At 39.6% G+C, this 20,496-nt stretch overlaps 1 protein-coding gene across 9 annotated transcripts in view; it reads right to left on the reverse strand.

The window, feature by feature from the left end:
• Positions 1–517: 517 nt before the first annotated feature.
• SEMA5A (semaphorin 5A) overlaps positions 518–20,496 on the reverse strand; it is a 326,650-nt gene continuing 306,671 nt past the window's right edge. For all 9 annotated transcript variants that reach the window (XM_030495666.1, XM_030495658.1, XM_030495648.1 and 6 more), the window contains 5 exons: positions 19,301–19,471; positions 12,281–12,436; positions 9,149–9,196; positions 6,740–6,951; positions 518–5,375 (listed from right to left, as the gene is read on the reverse strand). In XM_030495666.1, coding sequence (XP_030351526.1) covers positions 5,256–5,375; positions 6,740–6,951; positions 9,149–9,196; positions 12,281–12,436; positions 19,301–19,471 — 707 coding nt within the window. In that variant the 3' untranslated portion in view covers positions 518–5,255. The remainder of the gene's footprint in view (positions 5,376–6,739; positions 6,952–9,148; positions 9,197–12,280; positions 12,437–19,300; positions 19,472–20,496) is intronic.

The following is a 20,496-nucleotide window of genomic DNA, read 5'->3' on the forward strand; positions in this document are numbered from 1 at the left end:
CTGTTCTGTGGCCCTTAGTACTTGCAAAAACATTTTGTTCCCTCCTGGTTAACCTAGTGCTGAGAGTCTCACCAGTTAATTTCCCCCCTGATTCTGAGCAACAATCACAACTTTGCACAAGCACCAGTTGCAGTCAGACTAGTTTTTGCTTGACCAACTAGTTGGCTTGACTATCCAGGAGGTTACAGTCTCAATGGCCTCACCCTTGGCAGTTCCCAAAAAACCTCTAAGTTTCTGTGAAAGTTTATGGACAAGTTTGCCATGCCTTTAGTCACATTCTTGTATGTTTTTGATTCCACTTCTGCCAATCCTTGCTAGTGCTTCAGTTGAAATCTTTGCCAAACCTCCCAGGTTAGTGCATTTCCCTCTTTGCACCACCCCAGTTAGAAAATGTTGTTGCATGGCAACACGATGCAAAGCATTTCATTTAGTTACACAGAACCCTCTAGCTAAAGGCCATTTCAGCTGCACACAGATTTGTTTTTGTGGAGAAGAGAAAAAGAAAGGGAAAACATTCACAGATCCCAGAACCCTTCTTTATTTGGAAGAATGACTTTTAAATGAACTCAAGCAGTATCTTGTTTTATCATTCATTTATTTAGCAAAGAAAGGAATGGATTCAAATACCCCACACAATGAACACGTATCTATTCCCTGATATTAAGATGCAGATCTGCTTGTGAACAATTTTAAATGAATCTGTTTTCTTACTATTGAAGTCATCTTGTACTGTGCATGGATTTGTGCAGAAGCAATATATTTTGGGCTCAATCCTGTAAAAACATTAAAATAAGTAATTTGTTACACCCATACCACTGAACTTGGTGTGGTTACTTACGTGACGAGTAAAATCATACTCAAGAGCCTAGCTTTTGCCAATCTAAATTTAGGCATCCAAATGACTGAGTATTAGAAGTGTGTCTCTCTAGGCTCACTATAGTTTTGAGCAAAAGGCACAAGCCCTCACTAGAATGTAACTCTGCCCATCTAAGCATATTCTCCCATATGAGACATAGAGGGTGCTGGTGGCAGCTACAATCAGAAGTTGGTCAGATGCCTCAAGCAGAGCAAGATAAGCTTGGACCAAACTGTTTACAGAATTGATCTCATACAGCGAAGCCATTATGCATACAATTAACTTTAGGAATGTGCTTATGTTGCGCTGATTTTAATAAAACTGGTCCCACATTTAAAGAAGTGACTATATTTGTTCTACAATTCTGAGGGAAAAAATATTGAAACGTTTATGCCTATTAACATTTTTGTTGCATCTGGGACCTCTTACTCTCTTTTCCGGTTTCAACAGCCATATGGTCTGATGCTTTGAGAACTTTCTTCACTTAACATAAGTGCTTTGGTAGCTCTTGATTTGTACACTGACATGGTATTTTTCCAGAGGTTACTGTGGAGCTCTGGTCAAGCTAACTAAACCCACAGTATCCTATATCCATCTGAGACTTTAATCAGTACTGCTTAATAGCCTGGAAATCAGAGCCATTTAAGCCCCATTCTTTCTCCCACTCTCGCAAGAAAATCCTAATCCTAGTCAAAAATCTCTTGATTAGCTTTAGCCAAATGACACTGCTCCAACAGCAGGTGACTGCAAATGGCTGGAAAAGCTTCCATGTAAAGTAACTTTAAATGACCATAAAGGTCATTAGACTTAAATCAAAGTACAAGATAAAACTGCAAGCACAGGAGTCCATTTTCTAAGAAACCAAGGAATGTATGCTGTGTATCAATCAGACACAAAAAGAGGCCCAAAATGTGTACTCAAACACAATTCTACTTTGGCTTGTCCAGTGAAAGTATATAGTGTAAAGGATCTGACTGGCTATCCTGCTTCCTTCTCACTCCATGTAGCAGGGTTACAAAGAAACAGATTCACACAGAGAATCTTGACCTATCTGTCAAAATGTTTGCATTCAAAACAGAGGAACATTTTAAAATTTATGCAAGCAGTACAAAAGTGGTTTAGTAATATTAACTATTGGCATCAGAGGTAATACAATTATTTATCCAAAAAAGATAACTTTATCTAAGCAAAAAGATAAGGGGTATTTAAGCATGGCATTTAATGGGCAAGTGAGTTGATTTTCCCTTTCCAAAAAGAGAACAATACTGTAAGAACCAAATTTTTCCTTTGTGCACATTTGAGAGCTCTTTCAGCTTAAACAAGATTTGCAGGAAAATGCTTACTCATTACATTTTTGGCAAAAGAAATGTAAGAGCTTTCATGGGGAAAACTGCTTTTCACCAAAATGTGTGTGCCTATTAAAAAAAAAAAAAAGCTAAATAAAGTAAATTGAAAATTAAGAGATTGCAATTTGCTTTGCACCATGTCTTAGGAAAGGCTGTATTAAACTACCTGGGCAGCTGTGCAGAGCTCGGGAGGTGAAAATACTGACATAGGCAGTGCATCTGCGGTCCTGTGATTTAGAGGAATGTAATTTAGGAAGCTAAATTACAAAAAAAAGTTTAAAAGAAACACTTTTCTGACAATTTGGTGTGGTGTTTAAGTGGCATCACATGGGAGTTGCTCAAAGGTCTGGAATGCCTGAAATACTCCTTGGGGAGATGATGGAAGTATGAGCAGACTGAGCACCTGCTAAATGCACTTCTACCTATGATCATGCAGACTTAATCTAGGGTATTATTACCGCATATATAACACAAATCTAACATATGTATCTATCCATGGAAAGAATGGAAAATAGATCACTGTAAAGACAGGCGTGCTTCAAACTACTGAAGAGTTAAAAAAAAAAAAAAAGCTTATTTCAGATAATTTTCATTAAAAAAGGTTAAAATAAAAATACATAGTTCAAATATTTTTAAGGTATTGGTCTCATAACTAATAGTCTAAATATAAAATCCATAAGCCAGACTAATGTGCTCTTCGTACAGGGCAGAGAGGAACAGTGGTGTGCATATTTGTGTATGTGCGTGTGCTGCTTTTTCTTGGCAGTTGCAGCAATATAGATATTATTTTCTTTATTTTACTAAATGTAAAATTTTATCTTTTGGCATGAACAGAGTGATTCAGATACTGGACTGGTTACGATTCGGACAGCTTTTTCTCCTTCTATCTGTTTCACTGAATTTTCTTGCAGAGAAAATTTCCTCTTACCAAGGGCAATCAGCTAATTTCTTCCTGGAAAACCAAATCTAATATACAGTAAAAAAAAAATCACAAATTATACAGAACTAGTATTATTATACTTTCTGGAGATGAACTGGTGTGAGGGTGGGGTGCTTTCTTTTGACTGAGGGGGAGAATTATTCAGCTGGAAAAAATGGGCAGCTGATCTTAATTATTTTCATAGATGCTAAATGTGCATTCATTTTGCTGCATGGCTTTTCAAAGACTACGTGCTTTGCATTTTTTCATTTTACTGCAGAACAGAGATAGCAAGCATAGTGCTACATTCAGCTCTATCCCCATTCAAACGTTGCTCACTGCTATCATTAGAGATGGTGTTTACCCTTGCTATGTGAGTGGCTGGACTACCAAGATGGCGCTCAAATGGAGTCTCACATGATCAATATTTCTTGGTACTTTTTGCCTTTTTTTTTTGTTGTGAATCCTTATAATCTGTACATGTTTTTCTCTATTTGCCTATCATAGTGTAACCTAATGATCAAGGACTCTAAACACAGAATGGAAACATTTCCACTCTGTTTCTCCTCGCATACCTTCGTGGTATTCCAGTGCGATGATCTCTGCATCTAGCATGCTCAAAAAACTGAAAGCCTAATTCTTTACTCCTTTATATTAATTTTTAATTTCTTTTCACAAGCTTCTGAGAATAGCAAATACTGTCTTACTACTAAGTACTCTGGAAAATCTGGCCCAAATCCCTGCCCTTTTCTTTTTAGTTATACACCTGGAATTTCAGATACAAAAATAACAATGTCATGAATGTGGGTGAAGACAGAGAGAACAAAGAAAAATGGTATAAAAATTCTTTCTGTTTCCTCTCCTGCCACTAAAAAAGGAATTAAAACTGATAACTTAAAACTCAAACAGTATTTTAAATATTTACATCAATGAAGTCCAACAACATAATCACTTAAAACACCATAAGAATGTTCCTCTAGGGGCTGACTAGCGTGGGTTGGACATGGCAGCAAGATGAGATGCTTTGCAAATAATCTGTGTTTTCTGAGCCAGCTTTGCTTGTCAGACGTGCATATAAAGTGAAAGCAGAAAGAGAAAAGCAGATCTATGATTATGCCTAGTACCCCCAAGAGCCTGAGACAGCACACAACATGGTGCAGTTGTATCTTTCCATGACCAGCCTGATGGCGAGTGCACACCAGAGTGAGGAATGGGTTCCCATTCGTACACACCAAGGAAAGGAAGCCTGGGGGATGCCATGACTTCTGCAAACCTGCATGCTGCAGCAAGGCTGTTTACTAGCGACACACAGAAAAATATTCCAGTGTGCCTTTCGTATCTGCCCTCCTCCGTTGGCCTCCCCGTGGGACATGCCCTTCCAGACTCTCCCAAAAATTAAACTGAACTAGGTGAATGCTTTATGTGACTGAGCTTGGCTCACAACTAGAAACCACTAACCCTGTAGCCTTCTGGGTTAATTACAAGTCTATATCCCTCAGTACAGCCTTAGTTGTCTGCACTCTGAACTGCAGCTAGAGTGATTTACAGGCCAGCAAGATCAGCCTTACAGAGCCCAGAGCTGCAGAGCATCGCTATACCACCACATTTCTTCTTGTCATTGTAACCAGCACCGTGTGAGCTGTTTTTGGAGGTGTGAACTTCAGGAGACTGCACAGAGGGCTCCCATGGCTAACAGCAGAGCTCCCTTTTCAAGCCTCATCGAAATAAAAGACAATGCTTAAAAAGAAAATTAGATTTGTACTCCTGGCCCAGATTTAAGGGGTAACATTGTGGGTTCCTTTAAAGCTCAGGAATTACTTAGTCACTTGTTAGAGCAACCTGACTGGAAGTTAATGTAACTGAGTGAAGCAATGAAATCCTCATGAGTGGTCCAGCGACACTGAGGGATCTATAGCTGCACCCGACACTGAAGGCCAACCTTGCACTCTGCAAAGAAAACATCATGTCACAAGCAGGTGTTTTGGGCTTTTGGCAGCAATGGGACACTGATGGCTTGGATTGTGCTTGAAATGTCTCTGAACTTCATCTCTGAAGCCTCAATCACATGAGCAGTCAAGTAGCACAGGCCTTGGGGACTGGGGAGTTACAGGAGGCCAGAAAATACACAAGCCCATTAGTACTCATCATAATTATTGATATCTGTAAAATAGGTATTAGAGTAAGTCTTTGCAGTGAGATGTGGATTGAAGTATTTGTTTCTCTCCTCCAGAATCAGGTTGTTTTTGTTAAATGCCTAGGGGGGGAAAAAAAAAAGATAAGAAAATGGGAAGGACAGAGGAAACATAGCTACTAAGTGCCCTTTCACCAAGGCAATTTTTGTGGCAAATATCCGTGTATAATAAATCAGTCCAAAATGCATTGAGAAATACCTGCACATTTACAAAAACTTGCTTTTGCATGTATCTTCTTGCATAATAACATTCCTACAAAAAGCAAGGCTACTTAATAAAGTAAATCCAGGCACTTTCCCCCAGTATTATAAAACTAATTTTACAATTAAAAATAGTTTTAATCACACATATCCAGTTTTTCCTATTAGAATAATTCGCTCATTATCTTTTTACTGAATAAGAGGGGTTTTTTTTACTTCATTAATTCCTTGATTTTCAAATGCAACATGTAGGAGAAATGTCTGAAGGTCTTAAGAGGGTAAATCTGGCTTTTCAAAAAGTGATGGGGGTATTTAGAATATGAATTGTCAAAGGTGATTTTTGTTTGTGTAGCTATTCAGAGAGATGATTAGTGGAATTTGGAAAACCTTTGAATTAGGTACCTATTCCACTACTGATCACAAAATCTAGACTTCTCTTGTAATTTTTAATGAAGTTCTTAAAAATTTCTTTAATTAGAAAAAAAAAAGCAGAAATTTAAAACTGGATTATGCAGGTAGGATTTAAGAAAAATCTTCTTTTACAAAAACCTGAATGAATAAACTGTGTAATCTGAAGATACAGAACTAAGTATTTTCAAAATGCTCATTCTTTCTTAATTCAGTGTATCTGAAAAGCTATTCTAAAAGGTCAACAAAAAAAATTACTGTTTGGGAACAATGATCATATGATACAGATGTCATGCCAGAATCAGCTAATGTAAATCTGTACTGTTCATTTACAGAATATTTTGGGTTATGAACACTAGCTGAAAGTCTGACCCAGAATATATTCACCAGATACACCTCCTGTATAGTGCAGGAAGATGAGCCATAGCATTGGAGCCAAAGGATTACCTTCAATATAAGTCATGATGACTGTTAATGGCTGTATTTATTTCTTGAACAAGCCACTAGGGATCACAATTAGGTTAAAAAACCTCTACAAAACAAAACTTGAGTGGTCTGTTTTTTTCCAGGAAAGGCTGCTACCATATAAATTACACATGCACACAAAATCAAACTTCCTGTGTAATCGAGATTGACAAAGGAAAGGATCTGTAACTACAATACCTCAAGTGAAATCTATTTTTTTCATTAACAATCAGCATAAATTGAGTTCAGATGCCACTGCAGGAAACTTGCAAGTAGAATTCTTTTGATACAGCAGAACTGTTGTCTAGGACAATATACCTTGTGCATTATAGAGCTCTCAACCCACTTCTCACCTTGATGGCTTCTACAGAATCATATTTGTCCAGTTTGTTGATATGGTTGGTAATGCTGGTATTTAAAGGAGCTGGTGACACCGGATGGATGACAGTTGCATCATGGGACTGTTGTTGATACCGTTGGCAATAAGTGTAAACAAGCAGGGTAAGAAGGCAACCAAGTATTGAGCTACTTAATCCCACTGCGATCATGTGAAACATATTGAACTCTGCAGAGTGGAGACCAGAAGACAGTCTTATTTTTAAGGAAGTAGCAATAAAAGCTGAAGACTGGGGGAAAATGTAGGCAAGTGCTTAATTCAAATAAGGGTAAGGGAAATTCCATGTGTTTCCGAGAAACATCACAAGTGCAATGGTTTATCCCTACAGTAGCAAATGCATTGCACTTCCCTGAAAGGATCATTATAAGAATGTTAGATATCCATACATCTCTGTAAGTATTGACTGAGATTTTTGAAAGATGCTTAAACAAGTTCAGAACCCAAATAACAGATGAATGAATTGCATTTTGTACATTTGAATAGTTCAGCAAAATTTTTCTTTGGACTGTATAAAAACACTTTATTATATATAAATTATGTATATAGAGTATATACATAACTTTTTTTCAGTGAACTACAATATCTAACTAACTAACAAAATCCTGATATTTTTGAATCACAATCCTGCTTTCCCTAAAATGTTTTCCATATCCCCTTTATTTGGTACATGCCCCAGAAGCAGTGGCACACATTTTTTTCATCCCTGCTTTGGTTCTTGCTAGGTCTCTGTTTCTGTATCTTTGATATGTGGCCAACTTTTTTCCTTCTCCAGCTTTCAGAATATTTCTCTAAATGTAAGGGAGGGGGTAAGGAAGAAATGGTAGTGTTTTTAAGGGGAAAATGGGAAAGTGGAGTGGGGGGCATGGCAGAAAGATTGGGTCTTTAAAGCTCATTGTGCTTTTAACCATTGCAGCCAGAGAGTGCAAAGACAACAACTCAGAACCCATCAGTCTCCTGTCTGCTCTGCCCTTCAAAAAGATGCTATGGGATCAGACGATGGGAAACCCTCTCCAAATATGCAAGGATTAAAGCTGAGAGGAAGCTCATTTCTGCATGAAACTGCAAAAGGGAATCTAAAGCACAATCATGCCCTGATGTTACTGGACAGAGATAACAGGGCAGATGTTGCACCAGTCGGATTAGCTCAAAATGAACAAATTGAACTGCTTTTCATTGTTATTTCAAACTGAAGCTGTGTTTTTTTTATTAGGAAAGAGGTATTAGTAAAAAGCTCATGTTGGAAATTTCATCTTAACATTACTGAAAATTTGTTTGTGGTGGCCTAAATGCACAAATGAAAGATTTTAAACTGAAAGAATGGCACTAGTCTGAAGAACATCTGCTAGACGCTTTTCACTGTAATACAGAAAAATAGGCCAGCACATGGATCCCATTTTTGCAATGCCCAAGGTAGGACCTTTGCATGCCTACTGGGTATTTAGAAACACAAAAATTTAGGTGACTGTTGACTGCCCCAATATATAAATTATCACTGAAATATCCTTCTACACTTTCATGAGAGTTTCCCACTGTTGCATAACTTGGCAAAAGGTTTTCAGAGTACCACTGCTAAAGAAAAGAAATCAAATCAGATTATTCTTGCTCCCATAACAAGTTACCATGCACACTAGTACACTTGTATAACCCCTGTGTTTTCATTGTCCCTTATTAGGTTAAAAATGCAGTTTATCTGTGCATGGAAGAATACTAGAACCGGCCAGAGCTATTACCATGACGACACAGACTAAGCGTGATAGCTCAGCACAAAAAAGCCGGTCATTTTTCCTTTTTCTTCACCTTACTATTATTTATTTGGGTTTTTTTAAAAACAGTTCTCTCTTTAAAGATTTGTTTTGCTAGTATCAGGACTCTCTGGAATAGAAATATTTTCTTTTACTTTTTAGTTTTGTCTCTGGCAGCAAAGCTGAAAACGATTCCCAGATACAGTCTGAGATATTAAATGGGTTAGCAGGCTGGCTTTCTGCTATTTATTTGGAGTCCCAAAGAGGTTTGTGAAATTATTATTCTGAAAAAGGTGGAGTAACTTTACAAATTTTGACCTACAGATAATTAGCATATAATAGGAATTTCTTTTTGAGACAAGGGTAACTGCCATACTGAAAAGGAAGAAAATACAAACATCCAGTAATGCATGTTCTTGTCTCAAAGGTCAGCAATGGCAGATGGATATTTAATGAGAAATCCTGTAGTAACTATTTCTCTCTTTCTGTGCAAGTGTAAATAATGAGAATAAGGCATTTGGAAGTTAGAATAAAACTAAGAGAGGGCAAAAGGTGAAACAAAAGCAAACAACAGGAAATCAGTATTTCAGCATTTAATACACATCTGGAGCTGAAAAGCTTACCGCCACATCGTTTTTCTTCTATGCTGCTGGATCGTGCCACTGATATTTCTAGAAAAATAAATAAACCACTTATGCCGAGGAGAAAAATTATTACAGAGAACTACCAGTTTGATTAAAACAGTAAGTATTTAAAAATTCATTCTACTACATTCACTCCAAATCCAAAGTATAAAAGACTTTGATTAGGTGGTAGAATTAACAAAAAGGTCCCATGACATCTTCAGGTTTCTTAGTTTCCCAAGCAAAACCAGCAACATATTTTTAATTCTTGCCTCAAAACATCTCTGGAATTAAAAAGATGAAGTGCAGATGAAAACATTCTTTGTGGAGTTTGAACATGTTGAGAAAGTGTTGATTTTCTGAATAGTAAAATTAATGAGAGTTTAATTATCTTGTGTTCAAATGGGCTCATTACTTCTAGAAGTCACATCTAGCACTAATGTGAAAAGAGGGAATATACAAATCTTCAAAAAAGATGACTGCCAATTTCATGGGTCTCAGTGGTAAACTAGTAAAATGTAACTCTAGCTTGTATCCTTACCATTTTGATATTGGATACATTCTGTTTAAATATTGAGTATAATCTGTTGGCAATCAAATTTTTCTACTCTTTTATTTCAGGACCCTGGCTTCTGTGAAGGGAAGTCCTGCCTTACAAATCTCTTGAACCTCTTTGAAAGTATCAGTGATCATGTGGGTACTGGTGGAGTAACTGACATAGTCTACCTGGATTTCAAAAAAGCTTTTCAACTCTTTAGCAAAGGCTTTCCAAGCAAGAAGTGAGATGAGGGAAAAGATAGAAAACAGGGTAGTACTATGTACTCAGTTCTTACAATGGAGGAAGGTTATCACTTTTGCAGGGACCTAGGCTTTTCAGCAAAGATCTAGAAAACCAAGAGGCAAATGTGGTTTTGAAGTTTGTTGATGATACAAAGTTAAGGGTAGCATGGACAAGGGCATGCTGTGAAGAGCTACAGAAGGGCTTTAGAAAGCTAGCTAATAAAATAACAAATGAAACACATGTAGATTGATGTAAAGTGATACATACAGTAGAAAGCAAGCCTAGCTTCACATATAAAATGATGGGTGGTGAGCTGACCATTACTACTCATGAGTGAGACTGGGAGGTTATGTAAGATTTTTCCATTACAGTATCAGCTTATTGTTCAGAAGCAATCAAAAAGGCAAACCAAATGCTAGGTACTAACAAGAAAGCAATAGTTAATAGGAGAGGGTATCAGCATTATGGCACTTTACAAATCTATATGTGCTGTCTACACCATGAACACTGCATGCAGCTCTGGTTTACCCATCTAAGGATGTCTCTGGTAGAACTAAAAAGCAGACCAGAGAGGGGCAGCAATGATGGCCACAGGTACGCAACAGCTTCTGTATGAGGAATTAACAGAGTAGGCCCTCCACTGCCAAAAGATGAGCCACGTGCAACTACTGCTAAAGGGATCACACCTTTTTACTTTTCTTCAAATACTAAATCAATATTAAGTATTTTCAAAATAAGAAAGTATCAGACCTGACAGAATACCACTGTCAGAGGGAGTTAAAGGCTGAGAGCATACTTTGTCTGGTTGAGACTGTTAATTCACAATCCAAATAAAAAGCAGAAAAAAAATGTACCAGAAAACTGTAAAGCTCTGCAAGCTAATATTGGTAATGACTAACTCTGGAAACTGAGGAGTTGGCAAGTAGGAACCACTTTTGCCCTCGTCCAAAATCACTCTATATACTAAGTTCTGCAGAGGAACAAAGCTAAGGTAAGCAGGAGGAGGCAACATCAGGGTGGACATGACAGCACCCTCACTGAGGAAAGGAGGGAGGTGAATTAGAAAAAGAAATGGAGGGAGAGAGGGAAAGATGAAGGGAGAAACCTCTGAGTTGGAGGACTTGGAGGAGTGACAGTGAGCTAACCAATTGTAAGAAAGCAAGCTAGTTTATCTAAGGTGAGAGTAATGGGCATGACCTTATCTACTGTGATATGGGTATTTGAGGAGAAGTGGCAAACAAACCAGAAGGGAGAGAGAAGAGGTGCCTCATTTCAGATTCTGAAAATGCCTACTTTCCAAAACAAGATGTAGAGCTTATACTGGATTAAGCAGGGTATTGACAGAATGTATTAACAGAGCTGCTTCAAAAGCCTGAGAAAAAGGTGAAAATACAGTGCGGGAGTTTTTGCTTTCATATTTACATTTTTCACATTGGTTTTGGAGGAAAAGATAGTATTCAGAAGTTAAAGCATTATGCACCATCCATAAAAACAGTATTTAAATTTGTTGATTTGTTGAAGTGTGCTATACTGTACCACATAGTCACGGAGAAAAAAAAGGTTGCTGCACTGAGTAAACATAATTAGATTTCAAATGATACATTAAAATGTAAATTTCTCTGTGAATAGACCTCTAGGTTTTCTTAATGTATACAGGTGGAAAGATGACTGTTAATGGCAATTCAATGTGGCCACCCATACTGCTGTGTGGATTTAAACAACTGCTGTGATTTAAAAAAAAATAAAGAGTACAGTCATGAGTTTTGACAAATACTACCGAATAATACATGATGTGACTATCTGTTAGGTACTTAGCAGTCATGGGGGAGATGAGGAACTGAGGCACATTAATAATACTTACCTTTCTAAGCAGTTATTAATTTAAGGCACTTCGTGAAATGATTTCCAGATTAACTACTACAGCACCGACTTTTGTATATGCAAACCACAAAGCCTAAAGGAATGTTTCTCTAATAATTGTAAAGTCTCAAAACCACTTAAATTCAAGTAAAAAGCAAACTGTTTTCCCCAGCTGTCTGTAGTCATTGCTACACCCTGCTACCAAGCAGGAAGTGGGAACCTGCAGAATGCTGTGACAGGGACTGACTCAAGTCCCAGGTGGTGACAGTAGGAACAGCTCCACCGCACTTGGTGCAATAAGGAAGATTTTCATGTAGACACCAGATCCAGCAACATTGGCTCTACACAGTAGACCAACACGCTTTGGCTGACAAAAGGCAAGTTCTGTTCCAGCTCTTGGCTCTGCACAGTGCAGTCTGGGACAGTACTACGCCTTGCTCCTGAAACGTTGGGAGATTTCACTAATCTTTCAAGGAGCAAGCTGATCTCACCTGGTATAAAGTTGGAGTCCAAAGCACAGGCTCGGCTCTCTGTGGTGTTGCCTGTGCACTGGCTGCCCACAGGAAACAAAATGATGCACTGACGAACACGGAACTGTAAGCCAGACGAGTCGCAGTCGGACCACTCGGACCACTCGGACCAGCTGTCTGCAACAGGCAGAGAGGGACACACATGCAGATGCTGCAATTAAATGCTTCAAGTACACGAACGAGAAACAAACAGCCTGAATTTCTGGATTATGATGGAAGGCCTCATTCCCAGCCTCCATAAACTAGCAGAGGCCAGCTCTTTCATTACAATAAACCAAAAGCAGTTTGGCTTTGTAAAGTCTCTGAAATGTAGAATGTGACGGTAAATTTGTCATAGACCTATTACGGCTTTGGCTTCTGCTATGGCCTTTGTGTGTGGAGTGAGAAGTCAGAAGTGAGAAGCAGTGGTGACTGGAAGAGTGATTGCTGTGGAACTAATTCCAGTCTAAGTCGTTGGCATGGACGATGAATTACACTGTCTTTTTTTAGGTACCTGAGAAGTAGCAATGAGAGCTATAAGAATATGTATTCCAGGTCTGAAACAGAATGTTCATTTAATCATAAACCCAGTTGTATCTTGCATATACTTACTCTTTTTCTTTAGCTTTTGTTATTTCAGGTCCATTTCTTTGCAACAGATAGAAAAGATCTCATCAAGTATTCTCACCTTCTCTTCCCCATTCGGCTCATTATCAGCTTCTATTGTTTCTCTATATTTCTTTCTCTGCCAATGTAGTTTTGATTAAGACATTTTTATTTCATGCCTGTGTGATCTCAGAATACTTCCCTTAAATGAAGTGAATTGATCTCATTCCCAGGAGGCTCTGTGGGTTTACTGAGATCAGCTTTCTCACAATTCAAGCACAAGTCTTGCCTTCATAGGAGTTTCCTGAGTTTGGCAAGTATAGTAGACAGTGTTCAGTTAAATTTTCTTCTTTCTTCTGTTAGCTTTCCCACTGAGATAGATTTTTATGGTTTTGATATGGAATAAACAGTCCTACTATCCCCAAACCAAATTTGTTCCTGCTTCAAAATTGTAATTGAATTTATGCCAATATGAAAAAAAAAATCAAGTTTCATTTTGCTTCAAAGAAAAAAAAAATATAGTAACGTAATTTTGTTTCAAGTTAAACTGAAGAACACTAAAATTTGCAAGTAATTTGGAAAATTCATGAAGCTTTTGTAGACTTTTTGTGAATCAGGTGAAAAGTCAGGAAAGCCTTACACTGTTTTGGGCCCCTTTCAATACATTGCGTAAATCCAGCATACAAGGTTCACATTTACTCATTGACCATAAAGGAAAATTTTAAAACTCTCAGTCATCTAAAATTTAAAAGATTCCGATAGGAATATTTGAGCTTGCAGTCTCAAAAAATGTCAGGCAATAGATGTTTTCCATGACAGTGTTGGATATTGTCCTGGGTTCAGCTGTAGCAGTTATTTTTCACCTTCTTAGTAGCTGGTGCAGTGCTGTGTTTTCGACTTTAGCCTGAGAACACTTCCTACTCAATAGCACAGAAAAAAGAAATGGATGGAGGAGACTGACATAACCTTAGTGCAGAAAATCTCATGCAGTGGTCCTGGGACCATTTGAAGACAGTAGGAAAGCACTAGTTAGAAACAGCAGCAACCAGTCTTAGCAGCCTGTGCTTCAGACAAACACCATCGTTTGTGGAGTTGTTCATAAAAGAGATTTACTCAGCAGCTCAGGTAAGAACCTGGATATTGATATTTAAGAACAATTAGCAACTGTCTGGATGGGGCATCCTTTGAACAACAGAGCAAATACCCTGACACAAGCAGCTGAAGTCAGACAGTAGGATCATGTTATTGTGATGAGCAGGAATGCACAGCTCTATCCTTTGGCTCTTCTGTTACCCAAGAGAGGTCCTAGGAGAGCCCCATTTGCAGAGTGGGTAGTAGGAGCGTGGAGGCAGAGGATATAATGTAGTTGGATCCTAATTCAGGGGCTGGGAGAACTGAGGTGGGAGCCAAGCAAATGGACACTGCTTATACTGTGTGGCACATCCAGGGGCTGCTGTTGTCACAGTCAGTATCAGCTGCTGGACCTAAGTAAACTACAAACATGGATCCTTACTTTAAATATTTGGTAACAGTAAAGACCTGCTCATTGAAGTTTAAAGGAATGCTGCTCATTACAAATCTTAGCCCAGTTCTTACTGCTGGCAGAGAACTTGCTTAAGCCAGAGCCAATACTCTTGCCCAGTCCTGATATAATTGGCACACATGCAGCAGCTGCCAAAATGCTCATGAGCATCCTAAATGCAACTTGCTGGCTGGTACACTCTGCAGCCCCATCTTGTCCAATGTGCTTTTGGCCTGCCAGGTTCCTCGCTAAAGGGGAACATGTAAAGGGGCTACATCCTGTGATAAAATAGGAACCTCAGAGTATGCTTAGATAATGCTAGGTCACATACTGGTTGGCCCACATAGGCCCACATCCCAGGTAAGGCTACTGTTTCAGTCTGCCCTTTAGGGGTCCTATAAAAGACACTATGAGCATTAGGGCCTTCCCACATATGCAATACACGACATCTCACTCCCATCTTGAGTCCCACAGTGCAGCCCAGGCACTACAGCACAGACAGTCAGTGGGTCTGGTGCCATGCTGATCAGCTCCACCTGGCACACACAATCACAGAAGAGAAGGGAAAGAACCTCAGTGCAAGTGTGAGAAGGATGGACATCCTGTAGCCATGGATCCTGGTACCAAATCTGTGTTTTGAGGGGTGCCACTGTTAGGAGCTCAGAGAGTCACGCTAAAGTAAGGCACTCAAGACTGACAGATGTATCATTTCAAATTGTCAGACCTTTGTGGACCCACTATCTCCACCATCACAGAGATGCTGAACCCATAGCTTTTGCATTTACTTCTACAGACTCACTTATGCTGTCTCATCCGTTTGATTTCTTTATCTTCAAAGTATCTGAGGCTCTCTTGCACCTCAGGCAGGCTCCTCAACTTGCTCCTCAGTTCTTTGCAAAAGTCATGAGAATGGAAAAGAGAGGGTGGGCTAGAGAGGTGTTTAATCTGGAACTGCTTTTCACCTCTAACATGGCAAGACTTACTCAGATGTTATGTCTTTTTCCTACAGAGACTTGGCTGGCCTTTGAAGCCAGGTTAAGTCCAAGCAGTTCCTGAAAGATCCTTTGGTGAAGAAGGCACCTTGAAAGGATCAGGCCATCAGTCTGTAAGATTATAAATTTCTTTTATGCAGAACTACACTATCATCTCTAAAGGCTCAACTGCTTTATCCATTATTTGCATGTGTGAGTTAGCAATTCGAGGACAGAAGATAACTTCCCCTCTTACAGCAGCAGTAAATAGTCTAGGTATAAAACACTCTTTTATTCAGTACATGACAAGACACCATTGCAACCAATTACACTTACTGATAAGCAAGTATAAACCACTACTGATCAATAGCATTGTGCTTCCATTCATACTAATGAAATTGCAAATTAAAAGAAAAAAAAATCCAAACAAAACTTAGTGATACAGCTTTTAAAATGAAAGACGAGGAAAACTGATGTGTTTTGCAGACACGTCTGTTACTTTCTTTTAAGTGCATACTTGCATACTTTCAGTTGGATTTGCCATTAGCCCTCCATTAGTACTCAAAAATTCCTTAGTATCAGGCTTCCAGAAATTTCACTTTTCTGCTAGATGTATTTGGCCAAAAAAAAAAGAAAAAAAAAGTGTACTATTGCAAATAGGGTAATATAACCTTTATTTTCAAGAAGGGGAAGGTGGAAGACCCGGGGAACTACAGACCAGCCAGTCTCACCTCTGTGTCTGGCAAAATCTTAGAGCAGATCCTCCTGGAAAGCATGCTAAGGCACATGAAAAACAATGAGGTGGTTGGTGACAGTCAACATGGTTTTACTAAGGGGAAATCCTGCCTAACCAATTTGGTGGCCTTCTATGATGGGGCTACGGAACTGATATACAGCAGCAGAGCAGTTGACGTCATCTGCCTGGACTTGTGCAAAGCGTTTGACACTATCCCGCACGACATCCTTGTCTCTAAATTGGAGAGACATCAATTTGACAGATGCACCACCTGGTGGATAAAGAACTGGCTGGATGGCCGCATGCAAAGAGTTGTGGTCAATGGCTCAATGTCCAGTTGGAAAACAGTAACGAGTGGCGTCCCTCAGGGATCGGTGTTGGGACCTGCCTTGTTCAACACCTTTGTCGGCAACATGGACAGTGGGATTGAGTGTGCCCTCAGCCAGTTCGCCGACGACACCAAGCTGTGTCGTTCGGTTGATACACTGGAGGGAAGGGATGCCATCCAGAGGGACCTGGGCGTGCTTGAGAGATGGGCTGATGCCAACCTTGTGAAGTTTAACCAAACCAAGTGCAAGGTCCTACACCTGTGTCGGGGCAATCCCAGGCACAGCTACAGGTTGGGCGGAGAAGAGATTCAGAGCAGCCCTGCAGAGAAGGACTTGGGGGTGTTGGTTGATGAGAAGCTTAACATGAGCCAGCAGTGTGCGCTTGCAGCCCAGAAAGCCAACCGTATCCTGGGCTGCATCAAAAGAAGTGTGACCAGCAGGTCAAAGGAGGTGATCCTGCCCCTCTACTCTGCTCTCGTGAGACCTCACCTGGAGTATTGTGTAGAGTTCTGGTGTCCTCAACATAAAGGGACATGGAGCTGTTGGAGTAAGTCCAGAGGAGGGCCACGAGGATGATAAGAGGGCTGGAGCACCTCCTGTATAAAGACAGGCTGAGAAAGTTGGGGCTGTTCAGCCTGGAGAAGAGAAGGCTGCGTGGAGACCTCATAGCAGCCTTCCAGTATCTGAAGGGGGCCTATAAGGATGCTGGGGAGGGACTCTTCCTTAGGGACTGTAGTGGTAGGACAAGAGGTAATGGGTATAAACTTAAACAGGGGCAGTTTAAATTAGATATAAGGAAGAAGTTCTTTACAGTGAGGGTGGTGAGGCACTGGAATGGGTTGCCCAAGGAAGGTGTGAATGCTCCATCCCTGGCAGTGTTCAAGACCAGGTTGGACAGAGTCTTGGACGACATGGTTTAGTGCGAGGTGTCCCTGCCCATGGCAGGGGGGTTGGAACTAGATGATCTTAAGGTCCTTTCCAACCCTAACTATTCTATGATTCTGTGATTCTAAATGCCAAGAAATCTTTGCTCTTTTCACAACTTCAGAAACATTTCAATTTTTGCATATGCATTTCTGTGTTGGTTGGTTGTTCTTAGATTCCAAGTGTCATTACTATTCCCTTCCTATATTAAACATGTCACTCAAGGAGTGAATGTCATCAATGGTATTTTCTGATCTGCACTAGGAAGAATCTCTCTCCACGTGATCCTCCCCATGAGAAAATATCTCTGCGGGGATGCAGGAGCTTGTCCAAACTTGACATGTGTAGCACTGCACTTATTTTTGTCTCATACCAATGTGAAATAAGAGCAGTGAAAAAAATTTTAAATCTACACTGTAAATATGAGGCAAAGACCATTCTCACAGTTAGCTGATGCTGTGCTGTTTCAAAAACCAACAGCAAATTTTCAGTGAGTTTGAGATATTAATAAAACATCACAGAATGTGAGAAATTCACTTCACCCTCTGAAATTTTATTGATTTATAAAGGTTTTCTCTTTCTTGAATCAAAATGAAACCAAACTCCTCCTGCATCCCCATCTACTGCAAAATTTGTGTAACAAGCAGGTCAAAATAGATGAAGAGATTATTTAAAAATGTTTGCAAACTGCCATTTCTGGAAAAAAGGTGGTAGAAAATAAATGAGCAACGAGAGATATAGCTACAATACCAGCACAACGTATGTGCCAGTTCTAACCTTTTAAAGATGCCTTAAGGATCCAAAGGCAGCCATGTAACTTCTACATACAAATGTACACTATTTGTCTTGAAAAATCAAATCATCAACTGATTTCTATGTTTGGTTTGATCTTTTTTTTTAACACGATACAGTACTGTATCTGCTTTAATTTTGACAAAGTAGGTACTTTTATTCTGCTTCAAGACATGCAATGCCTAGAAAAGGAAATTAACTTAAATCGTAGTTCAGCACAGGTAATAGGATCCATAAATTCAAACTCATGGGGCTTGTGCCTTCATGTTGACAGCCTCATCATATAAACAGAAAACTTCTGCTACAAAGAGTAGAAGCTCTAAGTGAAGCAAGTCATATAATGTGGCATCAGAGCTGCTTATTTAATTTTCTGTTGCCTGTAATCCATTCATCAGGAATAAATGAAAACAAATTTTCCCACTGGCTTTTCACTAATGATTTTATCTGGTATTATGTGGTTTTACTCTCTATTTCTCACTCAAATTTCATGAAAAAAACCAGAGTTTCCTTTAATATGGGTCAAAAGGCAGAGTCAAAGCCACGAAGAAAATGTCATGATCCATAATATCATACAACTAGCAGGAGTGCTGAGATATTTCATTTACTAAGTACTCCACAGTCATTTAAAAAGATGAAGTCTCTGCTCCCTAACGTCCAAAGTTGAAGAAGGTATTTTGCAAAGAGCATTAAGGTTTGCTTTGTGCTTTATATGAAAACAGGGCAAACATCTACTTGAAGGACTTTTGATAACACATGTTGAATATTAACCTCAGCTGTGAATGTTTAGTGTTATAACAAATGCACTTCTTTGTGATATTTTTATTAAAAGTCTCCCAGGATGTTCACATGATGCACTTCAAATATTACGCAATTTTAGTTTATCCAGACCTGCAACCTGGTAACTTAAATTTTAATTTTTAAAGTGGAAGGGAGTAAGTGGTGTCCTGTAGGCTATATCCTGCTACTTCTTGATTTAATATGATTGTAGCACGTAAGAGCTGATTGTGCACTTAATAAGGGAGAGAAAGTACTTGCTTCTAAATAACAGATCAAGGAGCATTACGCTGCCTAAATGTGAGTGCCTTGTTCTGTGGCACATATGAATTAGCTGATTCTCCATACCTGGGCACGGCTGTGTGTTGCAGAGTGCTTCTTCAGTGTGCAGTCCAAGGCAGATGTCTCCTCCATATGCTGGTGCTGGGTTTGTACAGGAGCGGGTTCTCATGTAATGCCCTCCTCCACAAGTTGCTGAGCACTTTGACCAAGATGACCAACAAGACCAGCCTCCATCCACTGCGGAAAGACACAAAATATCTTATTGTTCCAAGTTAATCTATGACATGACATAATCCAACCCATTCTTCTCATATTCTGTGGATCTACTTCATGGCTTATTGAAATTATTGGACAAATTATTTAGGTGCCACTGAACACGGGCCCACAAATTTAATTTTACCACAACACAATTTAATTTACATTTTTTAAACGCCCCTGGTATATTGGGAAGCCTAAAAAGTTACTCATCCATATAAGGCACTTTCAGTGGGTACTGTAGTATATTTAAGGCCAAAACTCTTTTAGTTTCATTTTCTTTTCTCACTTGTGAGTAAATAAAATGCCAAAGCTTGTTTAGCAGATTATAAGCTTAAAGTAATTTTTTATTCATAAACCAGCGCAATAATAACAACAGAGGGATGAAGGAATACAGATTTTGTTTCACAACCCAGGTGAGATTGCCTTAACCCTACAATCCATTTCACAACTACAGGTTGGGCGGAGAAGAGATTCAGAGCAGCCCTGCAGAGAAGGACTTGGGGGTGCTGGTTGAAAAGAAACTGAACGAGACAGCTTCAGTGTGCACTCGCAGCCCAGAAAGCCAACCGTAACCTGGGCTGCATCAAAAGAAGCGTGACCAGCAGGTCAAAGGAGGTGATCCTGCCCCTCTACTCTGCTCTTGTGAGACCTCACCTGGAGTATTGTGTAGAGTTCTGGTGTCCGCAACATAAAGGGACATGGAGCTGTTGGAGTAAGTCCAGAGGAGGGCCACGAGGATGATAAGAGGGCTAGAGCACCTCCTGTATGAAGACAGGCTGAGCAAGTTGGGGCTGTTCAGCCTGGAGAAGAGAAGGCTGCGTGGAGACCTCATAGCAGCCTTCCAGTATCTGAAGGGGGCCTATAAGGATGGTGGGGAGGGACTCTTCATCAGGGACTGTAGTGGTAGGACAAGGCGTAATGGCTTCAAACTTAAATAGCGGAAGTTTAGATTGGATATAAGGAAGAAGTTCTTTACAGTGAGGGTGGTGAGGCACTGGAACGGG

The sequence above is a fragment of the Strigops habroptila genome, chromosome 1 (assembly GCF_004027225.2).
Source record: "Strigops habroptila isolate Jane chromosome 1, bStrHab1.2.pri, whole genome shotgun sequence".
Classification (NCBI taxonomy): domain Eukaryota; kingdom Metazoa; phylum Chordata; class Aves; order Psittaciformes; family Psittacidae; genus Strigops; species Strigops habroptila.